Here is a 15,065-nt window from a genome sequence, read left to right on the forward strand (position 1 = left end):
TGAAGTTTGAGATATAATAAAATTCAAAGTCAAATAATAAAGAAAATAAGTACTTAAAGTGCATATCATATCTTTCCCTTGCGTCTTTATTTACATATTTAGTTGGTAGTACCAGAAATGTATGTAGTCGTTCCAGGTAGTACTTAAAGGTCTTTTTATCCGTGAAAAAACATTTTATCACATATCATAAGTGTGTAAGGCAACATTGTAATATTTCAAATTTATTTAGCAATATACATTTTCACATCAACACAAACTATAACAATGTACGTATATAATAACCATAAAAATAACTTCAGTTTCATTTATCATCATAGCATACTGAAACATACTATGTTATTATGCAATAAACTTATAAAGAAAATACAACTGTGTACGCATGTTAACAACTTTTCTCATTTTTATATATTGACCAGTATGGAAATAGAATGGCTTAATCCACAGTCAAGTCAAATGGTTGTTTTAATTTATAACTTTGTTAAGTATAATAAACTCGGGAACTAACTGAGGATATTTAACTAAAAAGGAAATGCAACACTGTGTAATTTGTCCATTTCTTTCTGGGCCTAATAAAGCGGAACGAGACATCTGTTTGAAATAATTCAAATTACCATTGCTATGTATAAGAAATAAATACAGTTTTATTTTGAAAATAGAAATGAAAAACCCACGTTAAGTTGCAATACGTTTTGTTTATTGGATATACACATCAATAGGTTACAAACGAGTAGAAAGTATGACATATATAAACACATTGTAAAGATATAAAGAAATGACAATCATTTCCCCATACACCGGCTACGCACTTGATGTTGATGTACTAACATCAACTTCATCTTATCCCAGGTATAAAGTTCAAAAGTGAATATTTATCTAGTTTTTATCATATTGTTCGTATCTGGTGATAAAACGGGGTGGTATGTGAGGATATAACCGTTCCCTTAAACTAGGATCTGGTAAGTCATTTACTCTTTGTTTTCATATATTTATTTCTACCCTCATTAATAACGTCATGGTGCCTGTGAAACAGACATTTTGATGGGACATTTCCAATGAATTTTGATTACAAGTCTCCTCCCAAGCACCAAATTATTAATTAGCATTTGTTAAATCAATTAGAAAGGACATATAATGTACTTAGTTTATATTAATTTATTTTAGCTCGACTGTGATGAAAGTTTGACACTTATTTAAATTGCTCTCGAGCTCGTTCCCTTGAAAACAATCCAAGTACTAATATCATATGATAAGACGTGGCCATGATCCAAGTGGGGCCCGAACACTTGTTCTCCTGACTGAGCGGCCGATAACTTTACCACTAGATCACCGTCAAATATAATGTATTTGATTCTGGCATTTCCGAGTTTTGTATCTGAAAACGAAAGTTATGTCTTTTCCCAAAGAGTCTCTTTTTGAACTGTCTCATATGTAGGTCACTGACCGTAGTTGACTTGCATTTCACTGCATAATATTCTATTCCCCGGTTATAAGATATTTTTTCGGGGGAAAAAGGTATAAGACTGAGTGAGTCTTTAAAATATTAAAAAGCTGGCTGGGGAAAGACTTAACATTTACCGTAACTGGAAACTACCTGTATACTCGCATTCGGAAACATCCGGAAAATTCCGAGTCGGCCCGAGTCTTCATTTTAAAAGTAATAGTGATGTTATAAAACACTCAAAGGGTAAGTTAAATCAAATATTTTTTAAAATTACTTTTACACAGTTGAGTCGAGCGATAATTTTTCTGTAGAACATCGCCGAAGCAAAAACGATTATTTTCTCCGTTTTTCCTACTTTGTACAATATATAAACAAAACTTAGGAGGCTGCGTTTTTGGTGCGTGGCATTCCCTGTTTGATATTTGTCTTTGTTTTTTTTACCCTAAATTTTGGCAAAAAATAGACATTTACAATCGACATCAATGGAAACCAAGGGTAGTACGATTAAAAGTCCAAAGGGTAAGCGAAAGCGTAAACTTACAACATTTAAAATTATATCATCATTTAGATGAAAAATTAAATCAGCGAATGCCACCGAAGCAAATTCGTTATTTTAAACCATTTAAAAGATATAGCGAATAAAGCGAAATTATCCTTCTTCATTTAATGTGTCAAAAAAACCGATAATACCGATTATTGGAAAAATTGAAAGTTCAATATGAAACACAGTGCAAAGGATGACTAGATGTATTCGGACCGCGAACACGTATTTATCGTAAATAAATGTAAATGAATGATAATGGACTAATACTTAAACAAAAGTTCTGTACAAATTCTGCAAGAATGAATTGTTTGGGAGGTATAACTTAGACGAATGGATAAATCTTTAGCTTTCATTTAGAACGACAACCTCAACTGAAGAACAACAATACTTTTATTTCAGTCAATTTATTATTTTTGTCATGCACGAACCCGTAATAGTAATTTGTCGATATTTCATGACCTCTTAACATGAACATCCAGCAAAAACAATAATGTACATGAACGAGTGTCTGAGGACTTTATGTAAAAAAAAACCACACATAAACATTTTTACATTTTGAAAATGTATGTCTGTTAGATTTCATTGCAAGTTTAACGGATATTTCTTTTTCTGTTAACTTTTTTTTTCAGACTGACTTCATTTTTTCTTTAATCTTTGTATTTCATGATGGACACGGAATTTGATGTTCTTCCAGTCATGAAAAAGCAACAGGCTCTCATTTTTCCTTGCTCGTTCGCATTCCTCCTTGTTAGAAACTCTTAAGCAGCGGAGATTTTTGGCGAATGACCTTCGCATGGCCGCTAACTGCTCCTCTGTCCAAGGAACGACCTTAATCTTTTTGCCTGTTTGTGCTGGGTATTCTAATATATACAGGAAAAATGTTTCAGTTACTTTGTAAAAAACACATAAAATCATAGTACAAAGAATCATGAAGGATAAAAAGAAAGAAAAAAGAATAAAGAAAAAATAAATAAACAAAACTTTGAAATTAAAATGAATTAAATTTATCATATTCAACAAAGGGTTCTAATTACATTTAAGGTTTAGAAAGTACAAGTGGTAAAGAAGAAATATAAAGTTGTTAAGCCTTTACATCAATGTCTAATTTATTTGAATGAAACCTATTATTGACTGCAAAAAAAAAATCATGCAGTGATTGTGTTAACACAATACCTGCTTTGCGTTTGGAAGCCGATGTTACACCACTGTTGTTGTTCTCATGACCAATCGAACTACAGACCTTCCTTTGGTATTCACACGCTCTGCGTTCTACAGGAGGCTGAACTGGCTCATCGTCGCAGTTTTCATTACAAGTCAAATCTGAATGTGCATTAGACCAAAACAAAGTGAAATACCCGGTAATGATTGAAAAAAGAAACATGCTTTTTTTTGTTTTTAATTGTCCTACAAATGTTATTTAAAAGAAATTACTTCTGGAACAGTGAAGATTGAAATGGAAGTTCTTTTAGGCGAAAGATATATTGATAGAGTTGAACGCTCACTGACTTGGTGTCCACAGTGCGACTTAATGAAAACAGTGAGAGGAATTGTTCACATTTTTTATCATGTTATTTATGATATTTTATTGTTTGATATTGTTCAAATTATATTTATTTTACATATCTGTTGAAATTTATGTTTGTTTTCTCTTTCTGCAATGACTGTTAGCAATTCGTTTAAACAGTCTCTAAACATTACATTGATGCGCTATTTGACTGTAACTATACTTTTAATGGAAATTACAACTATACATTTACTTATAATTGTAACTGTCGTATCTGTAAATATGTTAGGTCGTACTTATGTAATATCAAGAATCTGAATAAACATGTTAATGTTTTATTAACCCCCCGACTGCATTTAGTGTGGAGAATCTTAATTACATAATGACTACAAGATCAACTGCTTAGATTATTCCTGTTTTCATAATCAAAACATGTTAGAAATAACATGTGTAACCAGTTACACATCAGTTAGATTCCGATTGTTAAAAAAAATCGGTATTAACATTATATAATCTACAATTACATTTTAAATTTGGTGTCCACAAGGCTGATAGAATGATTAAATGAGCTGTAACTTGGTGTCCACAGTGCAGATTGATAATAGTTGAACGCTCACTGACTTGGTGTCCACAGTGCGACTTAATGAAAACAGGGAGGAGTAAATGTTCTCTATTTTTATCATGTGTTTTATCAAATATGATCAAAAATAAAACAAGATGGCGGACAGTGGTGACATCTGAAAAATCGCTCTCAGATTATATTTATTTATTGAGTAAATATTGAAGGATCGGTTAGACTTTTATGTCGGGGAAGTATTTAGGAGTACTTAGCTTAAAAATGTACAAAAATTTGGGATTTTTAAGTGAATTATGGATGTAGCGGCTGACTTTCAAATACCTGTGCAAAATCGTTTTCATTGTTTGAGTGCGCGGGAAATGGAGGGAATTACAAATGCTGGATTTACTCGACAAGATTTCATTGCGAGTTCTATAGACGATAAACTAACTCATTTATTTGATGAAATGAGGTTTCTAAGAACCGAGCAAGTGACATGTAGCACAAATTTAGCGAAATTTCAAAATTCGTTGAGCAATATGAATCACAAAATTGGACAGGTTGTAAAAGTTACAAACGCACATACGGAGTTCACTCGCGCGCTGGCGTACAAGTCCATAGATTTGGAGGCGCGCTCCAGGAGGAATAACTTGATATTCAGAGGCATAGTTGAAGGTAGAAATGAACGGTGCTTTACTGTGATCAGTGAATTTTTGGAATCGAAACTGGATTTAGACACACGTGATATTTACATAGCCAGAGCACACCGATTGGGAGCAAAAAGAATGGGTAAGAATTTTAATAAGAGACCCATTATTGTTAACTTTAGAGACTACGGTGATGTAGAGTATATCATGAGCAGAGTATACATGTTAAAAGACTTTCCTGGCTATTCTATTGACTATGATCTCCCAAAGGAAATCCAGGCTGCAAGATATCGTCTTTGGCCAATATTTAAGGAGTATCGATCAAGAAACCAAAAATCGAAGGTGTCAATAGTGTACCCGGCTAAGATAATTGCAGATGGTAGAATCATTCACGATGAATTTCCTCAGTGGAACCATTATGTGAACTATGACAGACTTTCTCACGTTGAACTCATAAGTGAACATAGTGGCAACAGTCAAGCTCGGCAATATGTACCTGAATCCATACAGCAAAAGGAGTACGTGTTTCCAACAAATAACATGCAGTCGCAAAATAATATTGAACTTGCTCAAAGTGTGAGACAAGTCAGGCCCCGCCAGGTTTTTTCCATACCGGCTACGCACCAGCCCAATCAGAACAGTCAGATCAACAGCTTACATTCACTAATCTGCTGAATACAGGTGAAATAAATGGTTTAAACATTCAGTCATCCGTAACCAACACGTTGACCAGTTCAGTGAATGACAATCCAGAATTAATACCTCCGCCCATGATATGCAATAATAGTGAACAGATTATGCCCCCAGTCAAAGTGTGCCACAAGAAATAGAATGTAGACAAGATATTTTACCTTGTCATAGTGTAACAGCAAACATAGGATCACAGAGTGAACAGGGTGATTTTTCTAGGTCAACAACATTTGGAGAAACACTTACTTTAATGAGAGATTCATCCACGATCCTAGATCAAAAACACAGGAATGTATCCCAAAAACATATTTAAGTGCACAGAAATCTCCACAATCAACAAACGATGAAACAATCCCGAAAATTGTTGACAGTGAAAGCACTAAGGCTACACATGTTTCACGTGCAAGGAATCGCACTAGGCGTAAACAATCATATAGTCCGTATAGGCGAAGCGTATCTTTGAACAGGAACAGGTTTTCCCCAGCTTCTATAAATAGAAACAGGGAAAACCAGGATAGTAGTCGAGATGATAGATAGTACAGTGCGGGGGAGGTCCTTATTCGTTGTGCTTACATGAACATTAATGGCCTGCAAAGCAAACGAACAAATAAACTGAATTCAGTGTTTTTAAAAGATGTTTTTAAAAGAAATGATATTATATTATTTACTGAAACATGGACAGATGTGTATTCAAATTTACAGGTTGATGGTTTTGAACATTTTGTTTTGCACAGATCTGATATTAAAAGCACTGCGACACGTAATTCAGGTGGTGTAATTATATACGTTAAAAATAATTTAGTGTCAGATGATACATTGATATTTACTTCTCATGATGACATTATTTGGGTTAAGATTTCAGGAAATAAGTTATCGTTGGATAGAGATGTTTTCATTGGACTTTGTTATGTTATCCCAGATAATAGTAGTAGACAGACTATTGTAGAGGATAATACATTTGATCGGTTGATTGACTCGGTAATACATGTTGAAAATATTTCAAACGATAATTGTTACTATTCACTTTTTGGCGATTTCAATGCCCGCACTTCTACACTTCCAGATTTTGTAACAGATGATACATTAAATGTTGGTAATAATGATATTTTACCAGATGATTATACCGCAGATTTTACTTTAAAACGATTCTCACAGGACCATGGACATGTTAACAATAATGGAAGATTATTGCTTGATTTTTGCAAACAAACAGGTTATAGAATTATAAATGGCCGAAAAGGTGATGATGTAAATCTGGGGAAATATACTTTTGTTAATAACAGAGGTTGTAGCGTTGTTGACTACTTGTTATGTAAATCTAGTATGTTTGAGAATATACAAAATTTTTCGGTCGACTGCCCAAATATAGTTTCGGATCACTGCCTCTTGACTGTCACTTTTTCATTCAAAAGAATGGAAGAGGATGAATGCAGAAATAGCGATACGCAACATGAATTTATGTGTCCAAGTTATAAATATGTATGGAAATCTGAGTTAAAAGATCAGTACATTGAATTATTGTCGAATGATGAGAATACAGAATCCTTCAACATATTATCTAATGATATTTTGTCAAGTAGTTCAAGTTGTGACATTGATAATTGTATACAGAAATTAGAAATTATTTTTAGTAATGTTGCCTCCCCTTTTATGAAGAAAATAAAAATAGATAATGAGTCTAGCGTACATAACTGTGATTTCAATCAGCCATGGTATGACGAGGAATGTTATGAAAAGCAGCAAATATTTTATAAGTGCCTGAATAAATACAGGAATTGCCCAAATGATGCAAACAGAATATATATGGTGAATGCAAGATCTGATTATAAATCTTTGTTAAGAAAATGTAGATATAATTTTGATAAAGAAAAAACTAGTGAGCTATTGAAAGCCAGATATAAAAATGCTCGTCTATACTGGAATATGTTAAAGGAATCCAGTGGTGTTAAACAATCAAATATTCCCTTATCTACTTTTGAACTGTATTTTAAAGCGGTAAATAACCCGCAAGACAGATTTTTCATTCCGGATGAAGACATTTTGAATTTTGTTAACCGTTATGAACACGAAGAATTTAAAATAATGTTTCAAGAATTAAATTGTCAAATAAGCATAGATGAGATAAATACTGCGATTAAAGAATTGAAAAATAACAGATCTGCCGGTCCTGATCTACTTATTAATGAATTTTTTATGAACGGTAAACATACTATAGTGCCTGTTTTGTTTTCTTTGTTCAATAAAATATTTGAAATAGGTTATTTTCCTGAGCGATGGTCAGAAGGTTACGTTATTCCGTTACACAAAAAAGGAAGCATAAATAATGTTGAAAATTATCGTGGCATTACTTTATTAAGCTGTATAGGTAAACTATTCACCCGTATAATAAATAATAGGTTAAAATCATGGGCTGAGAATTACAGTGTATATGTTGAGGCCCAAGCGGGGTTCAGGTCAAAAATGAGTACTGTTGACAATGTATTTGTATTAAATGGTTTAATATCGCATTTTTTGAATCAAGGGAAGCAACTGTATACTTTATTTGTTGATTACACGAAGGCTTTTGATTATGTGGTAAGAGATAATCTATGGTATAAATTAATAAAATTAGGACTGCGAGGTAACATTTTAGATATTGTAAAATCAATTTATGAATCAGTTAAGTCTAGAGTTAAATATTGTAATACCTTAAGCGAAGAGTACTCTTGTATGTTAGGGGTCAGACAGGGGGAGTGTTTATCTCCCTTTTTATTCACAATATTTATCAATGATTTGGAAGATGTATTTATCAATAGTGATGCAGCTGGAATAGATGTTAATATGTTTAAAGTATTTTTATTGTTGTATGCAGACGATATAGTTATATTTGCAATTCTGCTGAAGAATTACAAAATAATATTAATCTGCTACATAATTATTGCATGCTTTGGAAACTTAAGGTAAATGTTACAAAAACAAAAGTAATGATTTTTAAAAAAGGAGGTAGTATTCCAAGAAACATAGAATTTCTATATGATGGTTTTAGGATTGAAATTGTCAATAAATTTTGTTACTTAGGTATAGTATTTACTTGTGGAGGGTCACTGAGTTCAGCCCAAAATACTTTAGCAGGCCAAGCACAAAAAGCAATATTCAAATTAAATAAATATTTGTATAAGTTTACTTATATATCACCAAAACATAAATTGGAATTATTTGATAAGCTTGTGTCACCTATTTTAAACTATTGCAGCGAAGTTTGGGGTTTTGTAAATGATTTATCCGTCGAGAGGGTGCACATGCAATTTTGCAAGAAACTTTTAGGAGTTAAAAAGGTAACTCAGAATGACTTCATATATGGCGAATTGGGTCGAGTATCTTACAGAACAATTCACATGTATAATATAGTAAAATATTGGTTAAAAATATTACAACTTGGTCATAATAAATATGTTTTTATTACATACACATTGTTGAAAAACGACTTTGAAAATCATGGTAGACATAACTGGTGCTCTTTTCTTAAAGATTTACTTTGTTCGCTGGGTTTTGTAGATGCTTGGATATATCAAGGTGTAGGTAATGTCGATATGTTTTTATATATGGTTAAACAAAGATTAAATGATCAATTTATACAAAATTGGAATTCAAGAATAAATAATTCTTCTAGAGCTTTATTGTATAAGAGAATTTCAATTTTTAGATTTCAGCCGTATCTTGAATATTTTAATGTAAATAAATTTTGTATATCTGTTACACGTTTAAGGGTATCTTCTCATAAATTACAAGTAGAAGCTGGAAGATGGGTAAGACCAGTTAGCACTCCATTAGATGAAAGGAAATGTATTATTTGTCAAAAATTAGAAGATGAATACCATTTTATAATAGAATGTGATTTGTATAATGATTTAAGAAAACAATATATACCAAGAAAATACTGGATTAGACCAAATATGTTTAAATTTATAGAACTTTTGAACTCCGAAAATAAGAAAATAATACAAAATTTAGGAATATTTATATTTAATGCATTTAAACTTAGACAGTCTACTCTGTAATACTCTATATTAATATGTTTTATATTATGGTTGTAGTTAAATGTGTGTGTTTTCTCAGGTCTTGTATTTCGTTTCGACAAGGCTGTGATTGAACTGATTGTTCTATATATGTTGTATTTAAATGTATTGTTAAACGGCCCATATATATAGTATCTATTTGGTTAATTGCTTCTGTTTTGAAACTACTTATCTAAGCATTAATTTTGCTTCTGTTTGTTGATTTAAATAGATCTATGTCAAGTTGTACAACTCTTGTAAACTTGTCAAAGATGGCCTTCTCCGCTTTTGTTTTGTTTGTGTGTTTTATGGTTGTGACTTTTTCTTTTCTGTCGTTCGTCTACATGTTATATAACTCTTTATAGTAACTTTTATATCGTGATGTACACCACTGTTTGCTGTATGTCTTGTATTATGTAACATTTATGTCATGATGGGCTTTTAAGCCTAAATGAGTTGCAATAAAATTGTCTTGTCTTGTCTTGTCTATGATGTTTTATTGTTTGATATTGTTCAAATTACAATTTTACAGTTATGTTGACATTTATGTTTGTTTTATCTTTCTGCAATGTATGTTAGTTATTCGTTTAAACTGTCTCTAAACAGTACATTGATACGCTGTTTGACAATAACTATACTTTTAATGGGAATTACACAATGCATTTACTAAAAATTGTAACAGTCGTGTTTGTGAATACGTCAGGCTGTACTTACGTAATATAAAGAATCTGAATAAACATGTAAATGTTTAATTTAAACCCCCGACTGCATTTAGTGTGGAGAGTCTTAATTACACAATGACTACAAGATCAACTGCTTAGCTTATTAATGTTTCCATATTCAAAACATGTCCGAAGTAACACGCGTAATAAATCACACGTCATTTATATTCCATTTGGTAAAAAATAATCGATATTAACATTAAATTATCTACAATCACATATGTAATTTGGTGTCCACAAGGCAGATAGAATGATTTTGTAAGTTGTAACTTGGTGTCAACAATGCAGATTGATTGAGTTGAACGCTCACTGACTTGGTGTCCACAGTGTGACAAGAAAACACTGATGAGTAATGTTCAAAATTTTTATCATGTATTTTATTTATGATATGTAATTGCTTGATATTGTTCAGATTAGAATTTAACATATCTGTTGAAATTTATGTTTTTTTTTCGCTTCTGGCATTTACTTTTAGTAACTCGGTTAAACAGTCTCCTAACCATATATTTAATAATTGCTTTACTGTGACTATACTTTTGATGGGAATTACATAAATGCATTTACTGACAATTTGTAACTGTCGTATTTGTAAATATGTCATGTTGCATTTACGTAATAATTATTAATTATGAAGAATCTGAATAAACATGTTAATGTTTAATTTAAATCCCCTACTGTATTTCAAAACATGTCAGAAGTAACACGCGTAATAAATAACACATCATTTAAATTTCATTTGTTAAAAACTAATATTTATCAACATTAAATCATCTATAATTACATATATGTTATTTGGTGTCCACAAGGCAGATATAATGATTTAGTGAGCAGTATCTTGGTGTTCACAATGCAGACTGATAGATTTGATCGCTCACTGACTTGGTGTCCACAGTGCGACAATAAAAACAGTGAAGAGTAAATGTCCACAATTTTTATCATGTATGTTATTTATGATGTTTTATTGTTAAATATTATTCAAATTAGATATATTTTACATATCTATTGATATGAATGTTTTTTCTCTTTCTGAAATAACCGTTAGTTATTCGTTCAAACTGTCTCTTAGCCAGATATTGAATCGCTGCTTGACAGTAACTATACTTTTGATGGAGAATCTTAATTATATAAAGAGCGCAAAATCAAATGATTAGATAATTCCTGTTTTCATATTCATAACATGTGTAATAAATTACAGCAACAACTAACCTAGTCGCAAACAGTACAAGATGAGGAACCCCATTCACACCAATGACTGTTATTCTTGAATTTCTCTGTTGTTTTTTGTCTGCATGATTTACTAGCCGTCCTAACGATGGTTGATACAGTTTTGGTTCCTCTGAGGCATCAATGCAACCAAAAATATGATAATAACAAAAATTAAAACGTACTGAACAGACAAATGTGTCAAACTAGTGCGATAAAGTCTTAAAGTTAATACATTTATCTTAGATATACATTTATGAGACCAAATATAATCATGCAGATTTCAAATGGATGTTTTTAATTTTGAAAATGCAATTTTATTCACACGAGTATTTTCATGGATTAAAAGTTGCATTATACAAAAAAAGAAAGCATTAACATTAGTTTTCTTGACGTAATCGATTCACATTTATGTAAATGTTACACAGTACTGTCTTGCCTTTGATTACCTTATTCTAAAACAGACACAGATCCGCCTTTGCGTTTGATATCCAATTTTGTAGCTTGAATTTAAAGGCTTGTATCATTTAAAGGTTGAAATGTTTTACATACCAGTACTTGACACCATTAAAGTCAAAGAAATATGTGTAGTTTGTATCTTTGTCCATCACGTCGTCAGCTTTGGATAAAACGCCAAGGTATTCCGTTAGGAATTTTCCATTTCTGATCAATTTTTTCGCAAAAACACCTCGACCTGAGACATAAAAAGTGAACATAGTGTATTTCATATACGTTAAAAATAAATTGTTTTACTTAGGCAGGTAGTGAAGAAATACTCCTATTCCTGCTTTTTTTTACTGCAATTTATAGCGGCTGAAAGATGTAATCAATGATTCTTATATTATATCAAACTATAAAATGTTTTCACAGTAGATTTTTTGTTGCAACGTCTTTTAATTAGTAGTTTTGATAAGCTGGATATTGTTATACATAATGATCCATTTGATTTACTGACCAGAGACCGATAAAATGGTCATTAAGCACAGAAGCTATCTAATTATCTCTGACAGATGCTTGCTGCCGTCTAGTTTATCTGTAGCAGTAGAATGGTTACTGCTAAACAGTAGTATCACCTTTCACAAAAACAAAAATGTAGATTTGCACTGCATTCATTATCAAATAAATGTCATATAAAAAGACATCTTAAAGACCATTTTCCTTGTAAATTATAAAGGATGTTCAGAAAGAAAAATAGAATAAACTAAAACCTGTTTTTAGATTAAATCCTTCGTTAATGAAATTTTAGCCTTAAAATCATATCAGCAGAATGTAAATATATCAATAAAAGAGGAAAGTGTTTTTTTCCCGATCAGGGTAATTTCATCTAGTGCCCCTAACTTTGAAATGTTTATTATCATGATTGAAACAAAGTACCACTTGCTATTAATTCATAATCAATTACAAAAATAAAATAAATAATAAAGCTAGCTTACGTAGGCTGAATTTTCTGAGAATTAAGATGAAAACAAAATCGTGTGGTAAATAAATTAAAAAAAAGATCCTTTATCATGAAATTACTTACTCACGAATAATACCAAAAGTCATTACAAACCATTATTTTGATAAGCATTTTTTCTTTTAAGGTATTAGACACCTAATAGTTTTGTTGAATATGGTATATTCTTAAAGTTAACCTTATTTCGCACTGTTTCATTAATTTAGGCAATTTTCATCGTGGCTATTTTCATAAATTATGTGTATAAATATTACTTCCTCAAACTTTTATAGACACATTCTAACATGGCTCGATTTGATTTCCAGTTAAACAAAGAAGAAAATCAAGCTCTGTATATTCTGCGATAAACAACGGTTGACGCGCGGACCGGTAAGAGAGCATTATGACGTCAATTATGACGTCAAATTGCCGCATGACGTCCGATACATTACTCCTCGCGTAAATGAAGTCCAGCATAATATTTATGAAAATATATCAATGAGCATGTCAGAATGAAAACAATCAATGCCTTCTTGTGATTTATCGTCTAATTTACCACGGTTCAGAGTTCAGATGCTTCAGTATTTTACCACTCGGGCTAACGCCCTCGTGGTTCAATTCCTACGCATCTGAACTCTGAACCGTGGTAAATTAGACTTTTGAGACTGTTAAAAATGTTGCTTTCTACATTACAAAAATAACCATGGGACTGCGCAATTTCTAATTTCTATTCCTGAAAATTGTTATTTTTTCCAGCTAAATATTGGAAAGATTGCAATGCTCGATCTGGCATTTTATGTAAGTTAATGTTTATGACAATACGATTTTGCACCTATTTTGTTTTAAAAAAAGAAGATAAAATAGGCCTTCAATAGTCAGTTTTGCTTAACGCAGGTAATGGGGAATGCCACAATGGTAACTTTATAACAAAATCAATCATCTGTTAATAACAGGCAGTGTGTCATCAAGAAAATAGTAATTAAAGCGCGCGCCTGTTATAGTCACAACTTGGTACTAGTACAGTAAAACAAATTTAACACTAGATCTGTATATTGTTGAAAACTGAGCAAAAAATGTACCTGCTTTTCAGAATTAAACTCTATTTGAAAATGCGTCGGAATCGTGTCTTTAACTATTATATCACAGCCGTCAGCACTGAAGAATAAATCATTACATATTGATTCATTGACCGGTAAAGAAAAAACGCACATCAAATAACATCAAAACTTGATAACATTGTTTTGCCATATAACTATTTGCCATGCTTTAATTAATGATACTTAACTCGATTATATGAATAGAAATAATAATGTTCAACTACACGTGTAAAATAAATTATCTTCATTCGATATGTAGAATTCGCGTAAGACCGCAATATTTAAAAAACTAACGATCAATAGCATATAAATCTTTCTCCATGATGATCAGTTATGTTATTAAAACACTTTGAAATCAGAGATTGGTAGCATTGTATTGTTTAACAAAGTTCTTTAAACACATATCAAATACATATTTCTCAAATTAATTAGAGTAAGAAAAACTAAAAAACTATAAGTAACAAGCTATGAAGTAATAAACAAATTACCTTTGCCATTGTCCTAACCGGCATGTGAAATATTCCGCACTGAATTAACTTTCTCTGTTGACATAAATTAGGGACAGATGGGGTTCATAAAACATATTATCGCCTGTTTTATCAGAAATTACTGCAAATTGCCCTTCAGACTGCCTCGGTAGATATAATTGCTGCACTGCGGTGTCAGGTTACCGCACGGATCTCTGTATGAGCGAAACATAAAATTTACAAGTTTAATGCACATGTCAATGTGTGCGTTTCACTGGTCCATAACGTTGGTTGACACTTCCTGTATTAAAGGGAAGATAACCCCTCTCTGACTTGTCTGGAGGTGTGATCGTTGTGGACACCACAAAGAAAAATGTGTCCACAACGAAGGTCAAAATCATACAAATGTGTCCACAACGGTAGGAATATGAGGGCACGCACGCACGCACACTAACACACACACACACACACACACACACACACACACACACACAAAAAAAACAACAACAAAAAACAGGTCATTGTTTTAGAGGAATATGATAAAGAAAATGTTACTAAAAAGACGTTTGTATGAAATTTTGTTTGTACCAAGGGTACCAAGGGTAAATATAGTGCAAAACGAGGTCATGGATGAGAATAAAGTCTCGGTAAATACGAAAAAGAACAGTTTGCGTTGTGCTCAAAAGTGTACATTTTTGCACTCCATGTGCACAAATCGTGTTATT

The 15,065-nt window shown here is 31.9% G+C and overlaps 1 protein-coding gene across 2 annotated transcripts; it reads right to left on the bottom strand.

Moving 5' to 3' along the window:
• Positions 1-2,357: 2,357 nt before the first annotated feature.
• Positions 2,358-14,559, bottom strand: LOC123541251 (uncharacterized). Of its 2 annotated transcripts, XR_008368854.1 has the most exons (6): positions 14,362-14,559; positions 13,856-13,931; positions 11,894-12,035; positions 11,345-11,474; positions 3,159-3,305; positions 2,358-2,845 (listed from the first exon to the last, which is right to left on the bottom strand). XR_008368854.1 is itself a non-coding variant. In XM_053532529.1 (5 exons), exons 3-5 carry the CDS (start codon positions 11,376-11,378, stop codon positions 2,622-2,624), a joined length of 405 nt encoding a protein of 134 aa, XP_053388504.1. In that variant the 5' UTR covers positions 11,379-11,474; positions 11,894-12,035; positions 13,856-14,281; the 3' UTR covers positions 2,358-2,621. The 2 variants fall into 2 exon arrangements, 1 of the variants encoding a protein (XP_053388504.1); XM_053532529.1 differs by lacking the exon at positions 14,362-14,559 and having other exon boundaries at positions 13,856-14,281.
• Between the last annotated feature and the right edge of the window lie 506 nt (positions 14,560-15,065).

Source organism: Mercenaria mercenaria, unplaced genomic scaffold, assembly GCF_021730395.1.
Source record: "Mercenaria mercenaria strain notata unplaced genomic scaffold, MADL_Memer_1 contig_1380, whole genome shotgun sequence".
Taxonomy (NCBI): domain Eukaryota; kingdom Metazoa; phylum Mollusca; class Bivalvia; order Venerida; family Veneridae; genus Mercenaria; species Mercenaria mercenaria.

What these genes read in the sequence shown, in the direction of transcription:
- LOC123541251 (XM_053532529.1), bottom strand. Translation starts at nt 11,378, where the DNA reads ATGGGGTTCCTCATCTTGTACTGTTTGCGACTAG. An exon ending in CTTGTACTGTTTGCGACTAG is followed by an intron (nt 3,306 to 11,344) that starts GTTAGTTGTTGC and finishes ATGCACATTCAG; the next exon opens with ATTTGACTTGTAATGAAAAC. An exon ending in GGCTTCCAAACGCAAAGCAG is followed by an intron (nt 2,846 to 3,158) that starts GTATTGTGTTAA and finishes TGTATATATTAG; the next exon opens with AATACCCAGCACAAACAGGC.